This window comes from Haliaeetus albicilla, chromosome 2 (assembly GCF_947461875.1).
Source record: "Haliaeetus albicilla chromosome 2, bHalAlb1.1, whole genome shotgun sequence".
Classification (NCBI taxonomy): domain Eukaryota; kingdom Metazoa; phylum Chordata; class Aves; order Accipitriformes; family Accipitridae; genus Haliaeetus; species Haliaeetus albicilla.
In genome coordinates this window covers 34,598,068-34,611,753 of record NC_091484.1, presented here as the reverse complement: position 1 = coordinate 34,611,753, position 13,686 = coordinate 34,598,068, and the positions used below count along the sequence as shown (strand labels likewise).

Below are 13,686 nucleotides of genomic sequence, written 5' to 3'. Positions count from 1 at the left end.
TGCAGATTGGGAATATTGAACTGTTCCTGTTTTCTTAAGTGAAATAAATTGCATGTAGAAAGTTACGTTTGCTGTATCAGATCTAAATTGCAGAATTTATTTTGGATGATTGACTGATATTTTACCTGATGTTTTGTAATTCATTACAACCCACTGTACAGCCAGTTTGAAGTGTACAGCTGCATAGAACGAGTGTGAACTCTTTTGCTCAACTTGTGTTTCAGATTAAATATTTGCAAACTAACTGTGCTCTTGATCGACAGGTTTCCTTCTGTTCCAAAGTTGTAAAGGAAAGCTGCTGATTAGCTGAGCTGAACTACAAGTGTCAAACATCAGACTTGCTTAATTTTTTATGCAAAACCTGCAGTTGGAAAGGTGTTTGTGCCCCATGGACAGGCCTGTATAATTGCTGTCCTTAGAAATGCAGCTATCTCACAGAATTAGTTTGATATTTACTGAATGTAAAGTCACTTAACATCTCAAATTATAGATGTATCTATAACCTGGGTTATTTTTATAAGGTTTCTGTTTTTTAATTCTCTGAGATAAAGCCATACCAAGGTACTGTCTTGCTGGAATGGCAGTTCCTTTGCATGAATGAATTGTCATTACTCAGGAGCAGATTTTTTTACAACATAAGTGCCTAAAAGCAGTAAATGGCAGAACTGGGTATCATGTTAATACTTTAAAATCAAGCTAACTTCCATGCAAGTGTTTCAAGTAATAGTTTTCATGTGCTCACGTTAAAAACTGCATTCAGTTTGTCTTACATAACAAATTGTGGGGGTTGTTACGCTGACATTTGTACCTAACCATTTGCTATTGTAGGTTTCTTGGGCATTTGTATGCAGCAGAAGCTCTCATCTCTCTAGACAGAATATCTGATGCCATCACTCACTTGAACCCTGAGAACGTCACTGATGTTTCCCTTGGGATCTCCTCAAATGAGCAGGACCAAGGTTAATGAATCCACACTTCATTAGAACTGGTTATGCTTTCAGCTGGTTTCCTGCTGTAACTTTCTATACACAAATATAATGATGATTAAGACATCTTGTTTTAAGACTGTAGGTTGTTTGGGGGTGTTTTGTTTGTGTTTTTGTTGTTGTGTTTTTGTTTTCCTGGCTTTAGTTCCTACTTTGTGTTTGGTTTGTCTTTTGCATGTTTGTCATTCCTTTGAAGTGGCTAATTCTGTAACATAAACAGAAATGTATATTGTAATGTTCTGCCTTGTTTAAAGTAACTTTTGAAAGCTGCTTTTGTTAAATGTGCAATTATGGTTAAGTTTGGGCTTCATACCTTCTCTTTCAGCTTTTAGTCTCTAAACCAGGCTTTGGACTACCAGTGAAGACCACTGTTCAGTGAGAGATAAGAGTGGAGAGAATGTAGTTAATCTGCATCTTTAATCTTCTTGCAGTGCTTCCAGTTAGGAGTGTGTTATTCTGTAACAAAAAATACTTCAGAGCCCATCTGTATAGTTAAGTCTACAGCAGCTCTGATTTCAGTGACATGTCTGCAGTTTGAACTTCACTGTACTCATCTGCAAATCTAAAAGCAAACCATTAAAGATAGGAAGTCTTAAGTGACATAAACTTTTGAGCAAACTGATATGTTTTCCCTCTTTAATGTCAGACCTTGAAGAAAGAAGCAAATTTGTATCTTTGTATTATTTTTGTAATAAGCTTTAAAAAAGCTCATGGAACATGATGGTTTTTGTGGGGTTTTTTTCTTTGCAGGGTCTGACAAAGGAGAGAATGAGGCAATGGAATCTTGTAAGTACCAGCCACAGGAACTTACTTGGCCAGTTTGGAATAGAAGTTTAAGAAAAAAAAAAAGAATTTTTATTTTTTTTTAATTGCAGCTGGCAAGCAGACCCCACAGTGTTACCCCAGTTCGGTCACATCTGCGCGAACAATGATGTTATTTAACCTCGGAAGTGCTTACTGTTTGAGGAGTGAATATGATAAAGCTCGAAAGTGTCTTCATCAGGTATGAAAAACAAATCTCAAGACAGCTTTAGGGACAAATGCACTTCCTTCAAAGTGACATTTAGATCACAGCAAATCCTGGTGATTTCACAGCCCAGGTTTATTTGTGGACTTTGCTGATATGGTGGCTTTCTTCTGTCTTTATGAATGAATCTCTATTAGTAACATAAAATTAAGTATTCCAAATTTCTTTCATGTGTAAATAGTTCATTAACACTATGGAAAGCACGGGTTTTTGTCTAGATCGTATCAAAACAGTGGAATGTGAGTAGGAAGCCTTTTCACTTTTTTTCCCCCAAGTTTGTTTTGGTTTTTTTGTTTTTGTTTTTGTTTTTTTTAATGGTCCAGTAGTAATTGTTGTATTTCAGAGGAGAAAGTTCTTGAGGGCCTTGGGTTTTCTTCTTTCTAATCAGTTAATAACTCACCATCTAAGCTATTAACTTTAGGGCTGTGAGAACAAACTGCAGTTCTGCTGGAGGTATGTTCTATGCCTGCCTCTTTTCCTAAGAATTCTCAAGTACTGCTTTTGAAACTCTGTCCTCACTTAGCCTGTGTCATTTGGTCTTTCTTATGGCTGGGACTCATCTCTTTCAATGATGATGTTTGTCTCTTTTTGCAGCCATTCCTCTCTGCGTTGTTGAGCTGCAAACTGAAACAGCAGTCTTCCAAATTAATTCATAGTAGTTGTGTAGGTGAACAGCTTCAAATTCTGTGAGATTCTCAAGACTTAAGGCAGTTGTCTTGCTCTTTTTTCCTCCCGAGGCTTCTCAGGATTGGGCAGGTGTGTGTGCTTGGGCTCTGTAGCACATGTGTAAAGCCATCTGTGGATGTAAAGTATAGTAGGTCTCTGCATCTACAATAAATTCATTGACTTCATAGCTGAAAAATATTTGTTTATGGAAAGCTAATGAACGATCCGTGTTAACTTTGTATTCTGAACTTTGGAGCAGTGAAGGTTACCTTCTTCACCTGTCATCTCATGAGGAAACCACAGTAGATTGGCCCAAGAATTACAGATTCATATTAACATAAGCATACAGCAGATGGTCCTCCCAATTAGTGTGAAACAATCTTGCAATGCAGATAATCTTTCAGTCTCTCCTTGCATGCATAAACCTGATGGAGTGTATTAGTTTGAAAAAAATCTTATCTTAGTTTATGAATTGTTATTTGTTTTTGTTAGCTAAGATGGTGGTAACAATCTTGTCAAGGGGCACTTTCTCTGAGCTGAATGTTTCTCTTAAGCACTTTTTCTCCCCACCCTCTTCTTTTTCAACAAGGCTGCTTCACTGATCCACCCCAAAGAGATCCCTCCAGAGGCTATTCTGCTGGCTGTATATCTTGAATTACAGAACGGTAGGTTTTGAAATGTTCTGTTGATGTAGATTTGGGATACAAGGGGAGGAGGGTGGTAGTCATCATTCCTAGTCTTTATAGAGCTGTGCCATTATTTTGAATGATACTCTTTAGGCCCTGTCTCCATTTTACACTGCTGTGGATCCATGTATCCACACCTTCATTTGCATAGTTTATTGCCATCCTGTTCTTACACACTCTAGACTTCCTAAACATTTGTCTTCTGAGCTGAAATCTTCTGTACTTTGTGCAGAAATCAGGAGTCTTGGATAGGCTCAGTAAAACCCTTGATGAGGTTTATACTGTAAGGAGGGCTTGAAAGACTTTTCATTACAAGACAACTGCAATCCAAGTTTCCCAAAGAAGCCATGTCAAGGCCTATGTAGCAAGTACTGCAACAAAGCTTGTAATATTGATGACTCTGTTCCAAAATCCTTCCTTTTGAAGGTTCACTGTTTTTGCATGGGAAGAAAACTGCACATAATGGGAAACTGGAAAGATTGCACTTGAATTCTGCAGTGTGAACAGACTGGTGCAGCTGCATCATTGAAGCTGTTGTGGTTGCAGACCTGTGCCCCTTGGGGCTTAATATCCTAGTGTTGTGAAATGTTCAGTGTGCTTGTTCCCCTTCAGTTGTCTTGCATTGCAGGCAGGCAGAGGACTTGAGCATTTGTGTTCAGAATTGAGCTACGAAGTTTTTCTTATAAAGATGTTTCCAAGTTGGAATTTTGGAAACCTTTCTTTCTGCAACAAAGTACAGAGCAGAAGAGAGTAGAAAGTGGGATTTACATATCTCATCCCCTTCTAAGTATATAACCAAAAGGAGCTGAAGACATTTTTTGTTCTATAAGTGGCAAAATGATACATGTCTTCTGAAACTAAAACTTTAGTGGAAGAAAAGTATTTGATAAGAGGGAGCAATGTTCTTTTCAGAACTTAGCAGGTTTTCTCCTACAATTTTATAGGTTTAATTTTTAACAAAGAATAATTTTTCCATTTATATTGGTATTTATTTGGTGGAGCCATGCATACAGTTGAAAATCAGATTTCTTGTTTTAAAAACATGTTTTATATACACCCTTGACATTTGCATTACTGTCTGTAATGTCACATTGTGAGGGTGTTTCATGTGAGATCTAGAGTCTCACTATGTGGATGGGACAGAGAAGAGGTGTCCTTCAGGTGCTCTGACATCTTCAAGATCTGAGCTTAAAGCTTGATGTCTTCAGCTAACAATAGGTAGAATCAAGCAATAATGTTGTTTCACATTTACTTTTGTCTAATACTTTTCATCCATGTCAGCATTTCACTGAATAGGAAGATCGCTCGTGTCTGTGGCCTGGGCCCAAGGCTGGCTTGTCAGCTCTGTTCTGAGAACATTTCTAAGTCAGTCATACAAAGGTACTTTTTTTTTAATTGAAAGTTGTCTTGTAGGTAACACACAGCTGGCCCTGCAGATCATCAAGAGAAACCAGCTTCTCCCTTCTGTCAAAACACTCTCTGACATGCGGAAGAAGCCTGTGTTTCAGCCAGTCCACTCAATCCAGCCCATTCAGATGCCAGCTTTCACCACTGTTCAAAGGAAGTGACGTCCTGCTTCAACCTGCTGCTGCCCTGCCCATAAGGGCTTGGGATTTTGTATATTGTTTTTTAACCTAGGACACCTGCATACCCCAGTTGCTGGAGTGTGTTCATTTATGTAAATTTTTAATAAAACATGTAAACAAAAAGGCATGCTTGGAGGTGTTTGTAAAGGTTATTTCATAAAGGAAGAGAGGTTGGTATATGCTTCGAATGTGAGTGGCAGTTTATTTACAGAAAAGAAATGGTTAATCATCAAATGTGTAATTCTGCTCTTTTTGAAGAGAGTATATGGGAAGGAAGTGACTGGAAGGAAAGTATCATTTACCTGAACTAAAGTCCTGCTGAAATAGCAGCTGAGCTGTTGTGTTGGCTACTGTGCAATGAGGTATGGTTTTGTATTCCTCGAAGAAGAGGCTTTTGCCCCACTTTGCTGCAGCAGCTGGGAGTTTGTGCCTTGCTGTAGTTGAAGGTGCCCCTTCGGGTATGGGGACAGGTGCCTGTGTGTCTGTGCGTGGGCATATGCAGGTAAATAGCCTTAGTGGCAAGGAAAGGAGCTTTTTTCTGCAGGTCATAGCCAAGGGTGGAAGAGGTTTGTGCCACCTCTGTTCCACACCACCCCCCCCCCCCCCCCCCAAGTTTCCTATGGTTACCTCATTATTTTAAGTGCAAATAGCACAGCTCCAGTATTAATGATGCAAGGCTCTAGCACCCTGTGTTAGCAGCGTCTTTCAAATAATCTTTCTGTCTATTGTTCTTAAAACTAGCAGCTGTGCTGCTGGCCTGAAAGCATTAGCAGGTCACAGGAATCAAAGAGGTTGTGGTATATGAACACACTAAGGCCCTTGACAGCCCTCAACATTGCACTGCTCCTAAGCAGTAGTGACTTTAACTGTCATTAGTCAGTACAAGCCCTTGCAAAAAGCCAGTCAGTGCTGTGGGTTGGTTTTTTTTTAAATGCAATTTCCACTTTAGAGTATTACCTCTGTCTTGCAAAAACCTTTGAACAAAAGGCAGAAATCAAGAGGCTGTAAGATAGCAGCATAAGCAAGGACCCCCTGGTTACTTATTGTAAGCATAGGAGAAGAGATGAGCCATCCTGCCTTGGGACTTAATCCAGGCAATAAGATAATCAGAGCCCAGCACAGAGTGTAGCATCTCTCCTCACTTCCCCTCCCTGGCTGTTTTGTGCCATTTCAGCTATTCCAAGACTTTGCCCAGATAATCTCCAGGGTAGAGCTGGGATAACACCTTATCTCCCTGTGCTGCTGGCATTGTACTTTGCCCCCAGCTACCACCAGGAAGGTCACTTTTCCAAGTGGCCACCTGGGGTGCAGGGCCTGCAAGTTCTGCTCTCAGTAACTTGAGGATTAGGCAATACAGATGTGCATAGAAGAGGAAGCCAGCAGGACAGTCATGGGTTTGGCAAGATCTTGAACAAACAAGGCACAACTGATAGAAGACGACTAGTAAGTTTATTAAACCATGTGCAAGTTGTAGAACGAGCACAAGTGTGTGTCCCTTCAGCAGGAAGCTAGCCATCGTGAAGCAGTACAGCAGAAAGCTTGAAAGCTGCTACTGTCCCTCCTCTGTTATCTAACTGGCTTCTTCGCTACTTTTCAGGGCTTTCAGACCAATGGCCAAGTAGCTGACTCTTTCAATAACTTTTCCAGCGCTGTAGGAGGTGGTACCTGTTCCATCCTCAGGTAGGGCCAAGCAGTTTACAAGTGGGAAAAAGTGGGTAGAGATCACATTTCTGAAAGAAGGGAGAAAGGGAGCTGATACATCCCTCAAGTCAAAGTAGTTTGACTATTAAATACAAAAAGGTTAAAGAAAGATGCTTGCTGTGTGGTCCCCAGCCCTGAATAGAGAAGATTCTTCTCTGCCCTTCCCTGCCCCCCCCCAGGAATGCGGGGCATTCACATGCAAAAGATGCTAATGCCTGGCTTCAGCAGTGCCCAGCTCCACCCGGAGGCACCCAACGCTCTCCTCGAGGCTCGAAGGATGTAGTTGTAGTTCCCCAGATACCAGGCATCTTATCACAGCTGCATTTGCATGTGAGCAGAAGCATTCAGCCCCAGCTTTCCCCTAACAATGACTGCTCTTCTGCCCTAAGGCAGCTGCATTGACCAGAGCAGCTCTGGGATTCCCTCCCCCCCCCCCCCCGGGCTGTAGTATTGCTACTTGAAGAGAGTAGGAGCAGCACAAGGTGGGCTGTGTGTTGTTAGTAAAGTCAATAATGCTTATTATTTTGGTTTGGGCCACTTCCTGAAGGAAAGCCTGCCTGTTCCTCTCTCCTCCTGCCTTCCCCTTGCCTCCACAATCTCAGCCTTGCAGCCATGCGCTGACTCATCCCCACAGCAAGAGAAAGGGCTTGCACTCCCTTTCCCCCCTCCAAGCACCATAACCCCTGTTGCCATCATCTCAGCCCCCTTGCCCACATGCTGGCAGGGGCTTAGAGCTAAAGGTTTTGGCAAGGAAGTGGACAACACAGGCCATGGCACAAGAACTGTGCAGCGCTTGTTCAGCGGCATCCAGAGCCACCTCATGGTGCTCAATGAGCTTCCAGGTTCCGGTTGTCTTCAGGGAGAGAGCACAAAAAAGTCAAGGGAATACAGGCAGTACCACACCAAGCTGGCCAAGGTGGTAGTCTTGAAACTCACCTGAGCAGCCTTTTCCCCCTCCTTGACAGGGTCTTCTCCCTCCTTTCTTTCAACTTGAAGTGATCTCTGTACTGCTATGTCACCAGCTGCTCCAGCAGGAAGAGCAAGCAATGGTCTGGTCAAGGATTTTGATGGATAGAGCACAGCATGGTGCTGAGCTGCCCTACAGTTGTACACAGCTGGGGCCAGAAAGCATCTCAGCTTTTAAGAGCTACTGCAGTCAGCACTTTCAGAGACTGGAATCCAACTCCACTGCTACTCATGCTGGGAATTCTGTCAGTGGCCTTAATTCTCAAACCCTCCTTGAAGAGCATCTTCCCATGCTCACCATTTCTTTTCAAACCTTTTACAAAATAGTAAGGAAAAAGAGCACCTTTTCTGCACTTTGTTGGCAGTCTGCTCTGCAAGATGCCAGATACATAATTAAATGTTCTGGTGGCTTTGCTTTACGCTACCACTCAGAAAATGCATTACTTCACAGTTGCAAAAGGTGAAGAAATGGAAACCTAGAAATGGACCTAACAAGGTTAAACCAGGAACTTTCTGGCAAAACACTGGAAAAACTGCATGGAGTACAGGTGGCAAGTCCAGTATCAAAGCGATTTCCTCCAGTCATGACAGTGAGGCTGGTTTTTTTAAATAGACCAGACAACTAAGAGTTTGACACTGCAAAGTTCTTTGTTTTTTTTTTTTTTTTGGTTTGTTTGTTTTTAAACACACATTTCTCCTCTCTCCTTTCAAAGCAGGTGCCTCTGGTTAAAGTTCAGTAGTCATCACCTGGAAGCAGCCAGGTTCAAATTCAGGCAAGAGCTTTTTTTTTTTCCCCCTCCATCCTGACAGAAAAGGCAGCTTTGGCTGAGTAATACAGAAACACACATACACAGATTTGCCATGAAAAAAAACTCCTCACATTTATTTGATTAAACAAAAATAAAATAAACTGCATAGGAACATTTTAAAGTCCAGAGAGACACTGACTTTGTTTTAAGGCTGCCAGTAGCTGATACATCATCTCCTTGCTACATCCTTCAGCCTTCCCTATGGACCACAAAGATACATTCAGAAGCCTCCATTAACACAAGGGTTCTAACATTTTGCTCACTTATTCTACATAAAAGTTTGCACATAACCTGTCATGCTTTCTTCTCTGCAGTACTCATCTGACATCTAAAAATTATGTCACATTTTGTCCAAGTAGAAATGTGATGCCCTTTTTTGGAGCACAGAAGTTCTTGTCACAGCCTGTCTCATTATCAATTAGATATAAAAGATATAATAGATATAATTAGATATAAAAGCTCAGAGCAGCTCATTAAAAGCAGAGCACTGTCTGTCCTGCTGAGACATTTCTATTATTATTAGGAAAGCAGCATGATTAACCACTAAAGTAGAAAAGAAACAACTGCAACAGAAGAGGAAACTACAAAACCAAATCAACTCAAGATGCCCAACATCCAAGGACTGACAAAATCATTCTGGAATCCAATGCAAACCTGCACCAAGGCAACTCTACTTACACACTGGTAATGAAATTTTGTAAGATGGGCAATACAACTACAGTCAATTAGATGAGGGGAGAAAAATGCATGTTTGTGACATTGGTTTCATGTGGATGACCTCCATTTTGTTCAAGGCTTCCAATTTCTACTTGACTTAAATTGCAGGCATGTGTTCAACACTCTCACTACACTCCAATGAATTGTGCACGAACCAAGGAGCACATGACAGGTAATGCACAGTACAAACAAGAGTCACATACAGTAAGAAACCCCCACCAACTCAGGTGACTAAGCACACCTTACAAACTAGTTAAAAACTTTTTAGTCATTTTAGAAAAGAAACTAAAAACAAAACCCAGAAACAGACATCTCTCCCTCTGAAGGAAAAACTACTACATTGTCTGAAAAGTACTCTACAAACCTATAAAAGGAATTTTTTTTTTTTTAAACTAGTCTGGTAGTTCAAAAGGAAGTTACTTAACTACATCGCTACACAGACACTTAACATTCAGTCAGTAAGGCTCTATGAAAAGAGCTTAAAAAATTATCTACCTGAGTTTGTAAGTTGATACAATCATTAATAGAAGGTCTAAGACCATGCAGGTACACAAAGCAGTTTTAGAACCATTATTGGTTAAACAATGATGGAAAAAGATGCCAGTCTGGCTTGTTAACCCGTAAGATCACTTAGAGACATCAATGTACATTTTCCACCATAACATTTACCAAACCCAACACAGCCTGTCATTATTAGGGGTCTCCTGTACCCACTTCTGTCACCCCCTAATATGAGCAGGGGACAAAAAAAGAATTTTTCAATATAGTAATCTGAAAATGTGCTTCTGCAACTTTACTCCACAGGTAAAAGAAGGGGCATGTTGCATGTCACTATTAAAGTTGCATAAAACCCCAACATACTGATTTTAAACTGCCTCTCCCAAGAATGTCTGAACCGAAACTGCCCTCCAGGAATAGGAACTTGGTTGCTTTGTCATGGTGGAAAAAATCCCATTGAGTCAAGAAAGCTACTAATACAATCACCAAGTCAAAAAAAATCAGGATCTTATTCCCTTCAAGCATTTGGTATAACGTTGTGTTTACAGCAATCGTAACATTAGTCTTTCCAACAGGACATATTTGTAGGCATGCATAAAAGTTTTTCTCTTGTAGAGAGAAGACCTAAGGGTCTTACGGACATAAGAACACTGCAAATGAACATGAAGTATGTCATGTCAGCTAGTAGTGTCATAATACTGAAAAAAGTTTACATTTCCATACTTCGTAGTGAAAACAGAACAAACTCAAAAGCATTTCAGGTATCTCAGTCCAGTTTGCCTGAACATTTGGTTTTATTTACAGATCCTCTAGCAAGGGCAGCTTAATATTTCCATGGGCAGACAGCAAAAAACCAAAAGCAAACAAAAGCAAGAAGTCACCACATTGTACACACTTAGTATCTCTGTTTCAATTAAAATGCTTGTCCAACAGGCAGGATGAATCCTTCCCCCAGGCAGATTCTCAAATATTTCTCAAACATGTCTGATGCTAAATTGAGGTAGATGATTTACTTCTGCAAAGTGAGGTAGAACTTCAAGAAAAAGATAGTGGCATCTCTAGTTGTGCATTTTGTACCACAGCAAACTGGGTTTCAAACTCCCAAGGACTCAAAGACCAAAGGTACAACATTTGCCTAACGCAAGTACCAGTGTTCATTTTTTATACAGCTCCAAACTGTTTGTCTAAATATCTCTACCTTTAAATACCCTATTACCTTTTGGCACCGTTTGGCTTACACTCCTTTAAAAAAAAACCAAAAAACCCCACAAACTGCAAAAAACAAACGAACAAAAAAACCCCAACAAAACACTTTGGCACTTTTTTTTTTAAACCAGAACTGAACAAAGAAATCTTATTATCAAAGTTATGGCAAGATAAGCCTATAAATCTGCTCTCTTCAGAAATTAATTTTGGTTTAACTGCAACATAACAAACTGGGCCCATTTTACTGCAATTCCAAGGCAACGCCACATCCAAGTGCCTTGTTCTTCTTTCTCCCAAACTTGCTTACATCTGGCCCCAATATGCATTAGTTTTCAGGTGTTGCCATCCTTCCCTTGCTTTCTTTACAAGTTTAAGGTTTATGGGCTTCCTTAAATAAATTATATTCAAAAGGTACTAAATAAAAAGGAGTGAATTATCTGGAGGACCTGCATTATCAAGTACTGAGTCTGCTTCAGTTTGCTACTGAAGTTCCTGCTTAAATAGTTCTGAGAAAGGACAAGATTGCTTCACAGGCTGAAGACAAAACAGCCATACTGACTGCTGATAACATTTTGTCAAGCAAAAAGTTTACCGAGAGCCACTTGTTTAACCTGACAGTGAAATTCCTTTGGGAGTTCTAGTAGACAGGTCTGTCACCCATATTTGTTGTTCCCCAATGTCAGAGCTAAGAGAAAGAGGCACAAGCTCACATCACCCTTCTCCAGGCCATTTCCACTAGTTCAGAAGATTACTCTGAATGCTTGTTCAGTTTGCAATCCAACTTCAAAGCCTTGCTTTTTCTCTCTGCACTATGTATATTATGATACTGGGGCACTAACCTGAGAACACACATAGCCTGAGAATATGCATGGAGAAAACAGAGCAAGGTTTGAATCTCATTTAAGTATTAATTTTTTAAAAGCCCCTATGGGGTATCTGACGTTGGCATTGTATATTACCACTACTTACTTTCATTGCATATAAACCACTCCATTTTATAAGCTACACTACGACTTCTCAATGAGACCAAGTGTGCTTAGCACTATGACAAAGATAAGGAATTATTTTGGGTAGCTAAATAGTAGTGTTTTTAAAACGAAAAAAGCTCCCCAACACATGAGGTCAAACACTTGAGGTTTGGTTTGTAAGCAAATCCCACTGAATTAAATAGACAGCAACTTAGAAAGAGTTAAAGTCATTCCTCCCTCTGACAGAGCTGAACTGGGGGTTTGTGCAATGGCTCCACACAAAATAGCAAAGGGCAACTTCAGTGTCTGTCACCTTCTATGCGGTGCAGGCTGGAGAGGGGCAAAAAGGTTTCTGCAGTTCAACACAATCCTGAATGCATGCTTAACTTTTTTTTAATGCCTGAAAAACAACTCCCTTCTAGTCCCAGAGAATGGGGGAACCCAACAAGCATTAAAGCACGAGAGCATTTCTAGCATACTCCAATACTGTCAGCAGCCACTCTGGTCAAGGTAGTAAGAGACCTGGCATTTTTATTAAGACATGATAGGATAAATGCAAGGACACTGCAAACCAAACATTAAAGCTTTTTAAACCAGTTTTCTTTGGTATCTAGATCTTGCAGGCTATTAGTTTTCACAGCCCAAGTTGCAAATAATTCTTGGACTGAATAATACAAGACAAACATGGACATCTGTCACAACTGTAGGCCACCCCCATGAAGGGAGGCATGTACACAAGAACTTGAAAAAGTTGAAGGTAAACTAGCTTTCTCTCATACCTATATTTTGAGTGGCCACAGAAATTTAATGACAGACATCTGTATAAAAGATTATCCTTTAAAGACTATTTTTAAACCATGCTATCCTAAGATTAAGCCTGACTGAAACACACTGCTTTGAAGAGTTTGCTTCCTTGAGGCTTTGGCTGAAAGGCAGCACAGTTATTTTATCCCATTTAATTTAGGTGTTTTTTCTCACCCTTCTTTCAAAAGGTGTTGCCATCTCATGAATCTGTCTGTCTCTTTCTGGTCCTTCAGTTTAAGCCTCCTCGAAAGCGGCAGCTATCTGTCTGCACACATCATCAGGATGTCTACAAAACCCAGAAAGTTAACACACCTTGGAGGGGAAAAGCAGCAAGAAGGAAAGTGCACCTTGTGATTTATCACAAACTTGTGAAGAGCCTTTCAATCTCAGGTCACTTTTGTGCATGGTGGCTGGCAGAGAGATGAACCCTTTCCTTGGAGGATGGTTAAGGCTCTTCAGACTTTCTGATAACGACCATGTTTATGTTTCAGAGATCTTCTCTTGCAAACAGTAGGGTAAATACCATGGCATTTCCAAGCCCAAGAGGACTGATACATTAATTTTTCCATTGCAGAGAGGCAGAAAAGCACTCCGTTCCCTACTTCAACCATTCCTATTTGCCACCAAAGGCCCTATGCAGAGGGTGAAGAAACAGCTCTGTAGAGACCATATCTGCATTAACAGCTAAACTGGAATGCAAGAAATTGAAGAATAAGACCAAATACTTCCAGCAACTCAAAGTCACATTTTGCTAAAGAGATACCACACCTATTCTCCCAACGAGTTTCTGCTTCTCAGAAAAGCTGTTTATTTTTATCCCTGAAAGGGCTAACTTCCCCCTGACTCCAAGCTTTTAAGGATCATATACATTTATTTTACACAGAATTCTTTGGTACTGCCCTGGAAAAAAGCAGCAAAGTTTCATCTTGATGCAGTTTGCCTTATGCTGGTACTGGTAACTTTTCACTTGGATCTGTAGCAAGAGATACATAGAGCTACAGGCCCACCCCACCCTAAAAACTAGAGTAGACCTTCCTGAATTTTTCAGTCCAGCTCTTTGGGGAAG

The 13,686-nt window shown here is 40.6% G+C and overlaps 1 protein-coding gene across 1 annotated transcript in view; it reads left to right on the top strand.

Annotated features, from left to right (window-relative positions):
- The window catches only part of CNOT10 (CCR4-NOT transcription complex subunit 10), a 35,760-nt gene extending 30,682 nt beyond the window's left edge, over positions 1 to 5,078 (top strand). Inside the window, exons 15-19 of the mRNA XM_069770662.1 lie at positions 829 to 959; positions 1,737 to 1,772; positions 1,862 to 1,989; positions 3,269 to 3,344; positions 4,779 to 5,078. Coding sequence (XP_069626763.1) covers positions 829 to 959; positions 1,737 to 1,772; positions 1,862 to 1,989; positions 3,269 to 3,344; positions 4,779 to 4,933 — 526 coding nt within the window. The 3' untranslated portion in view covers positions 4,934 to 5,078. The remainder of the gene's footprint in view (positions 1 to 828; positions 960 to 1,736; positions 1,773 to 1,861; positions 1,990 to 3,268; positions 3,345 to 4,778) is intronic.
- The last annotated feature ends 8,608 nt before the right edge of the window (positions 5,079 to 13,686 follow it).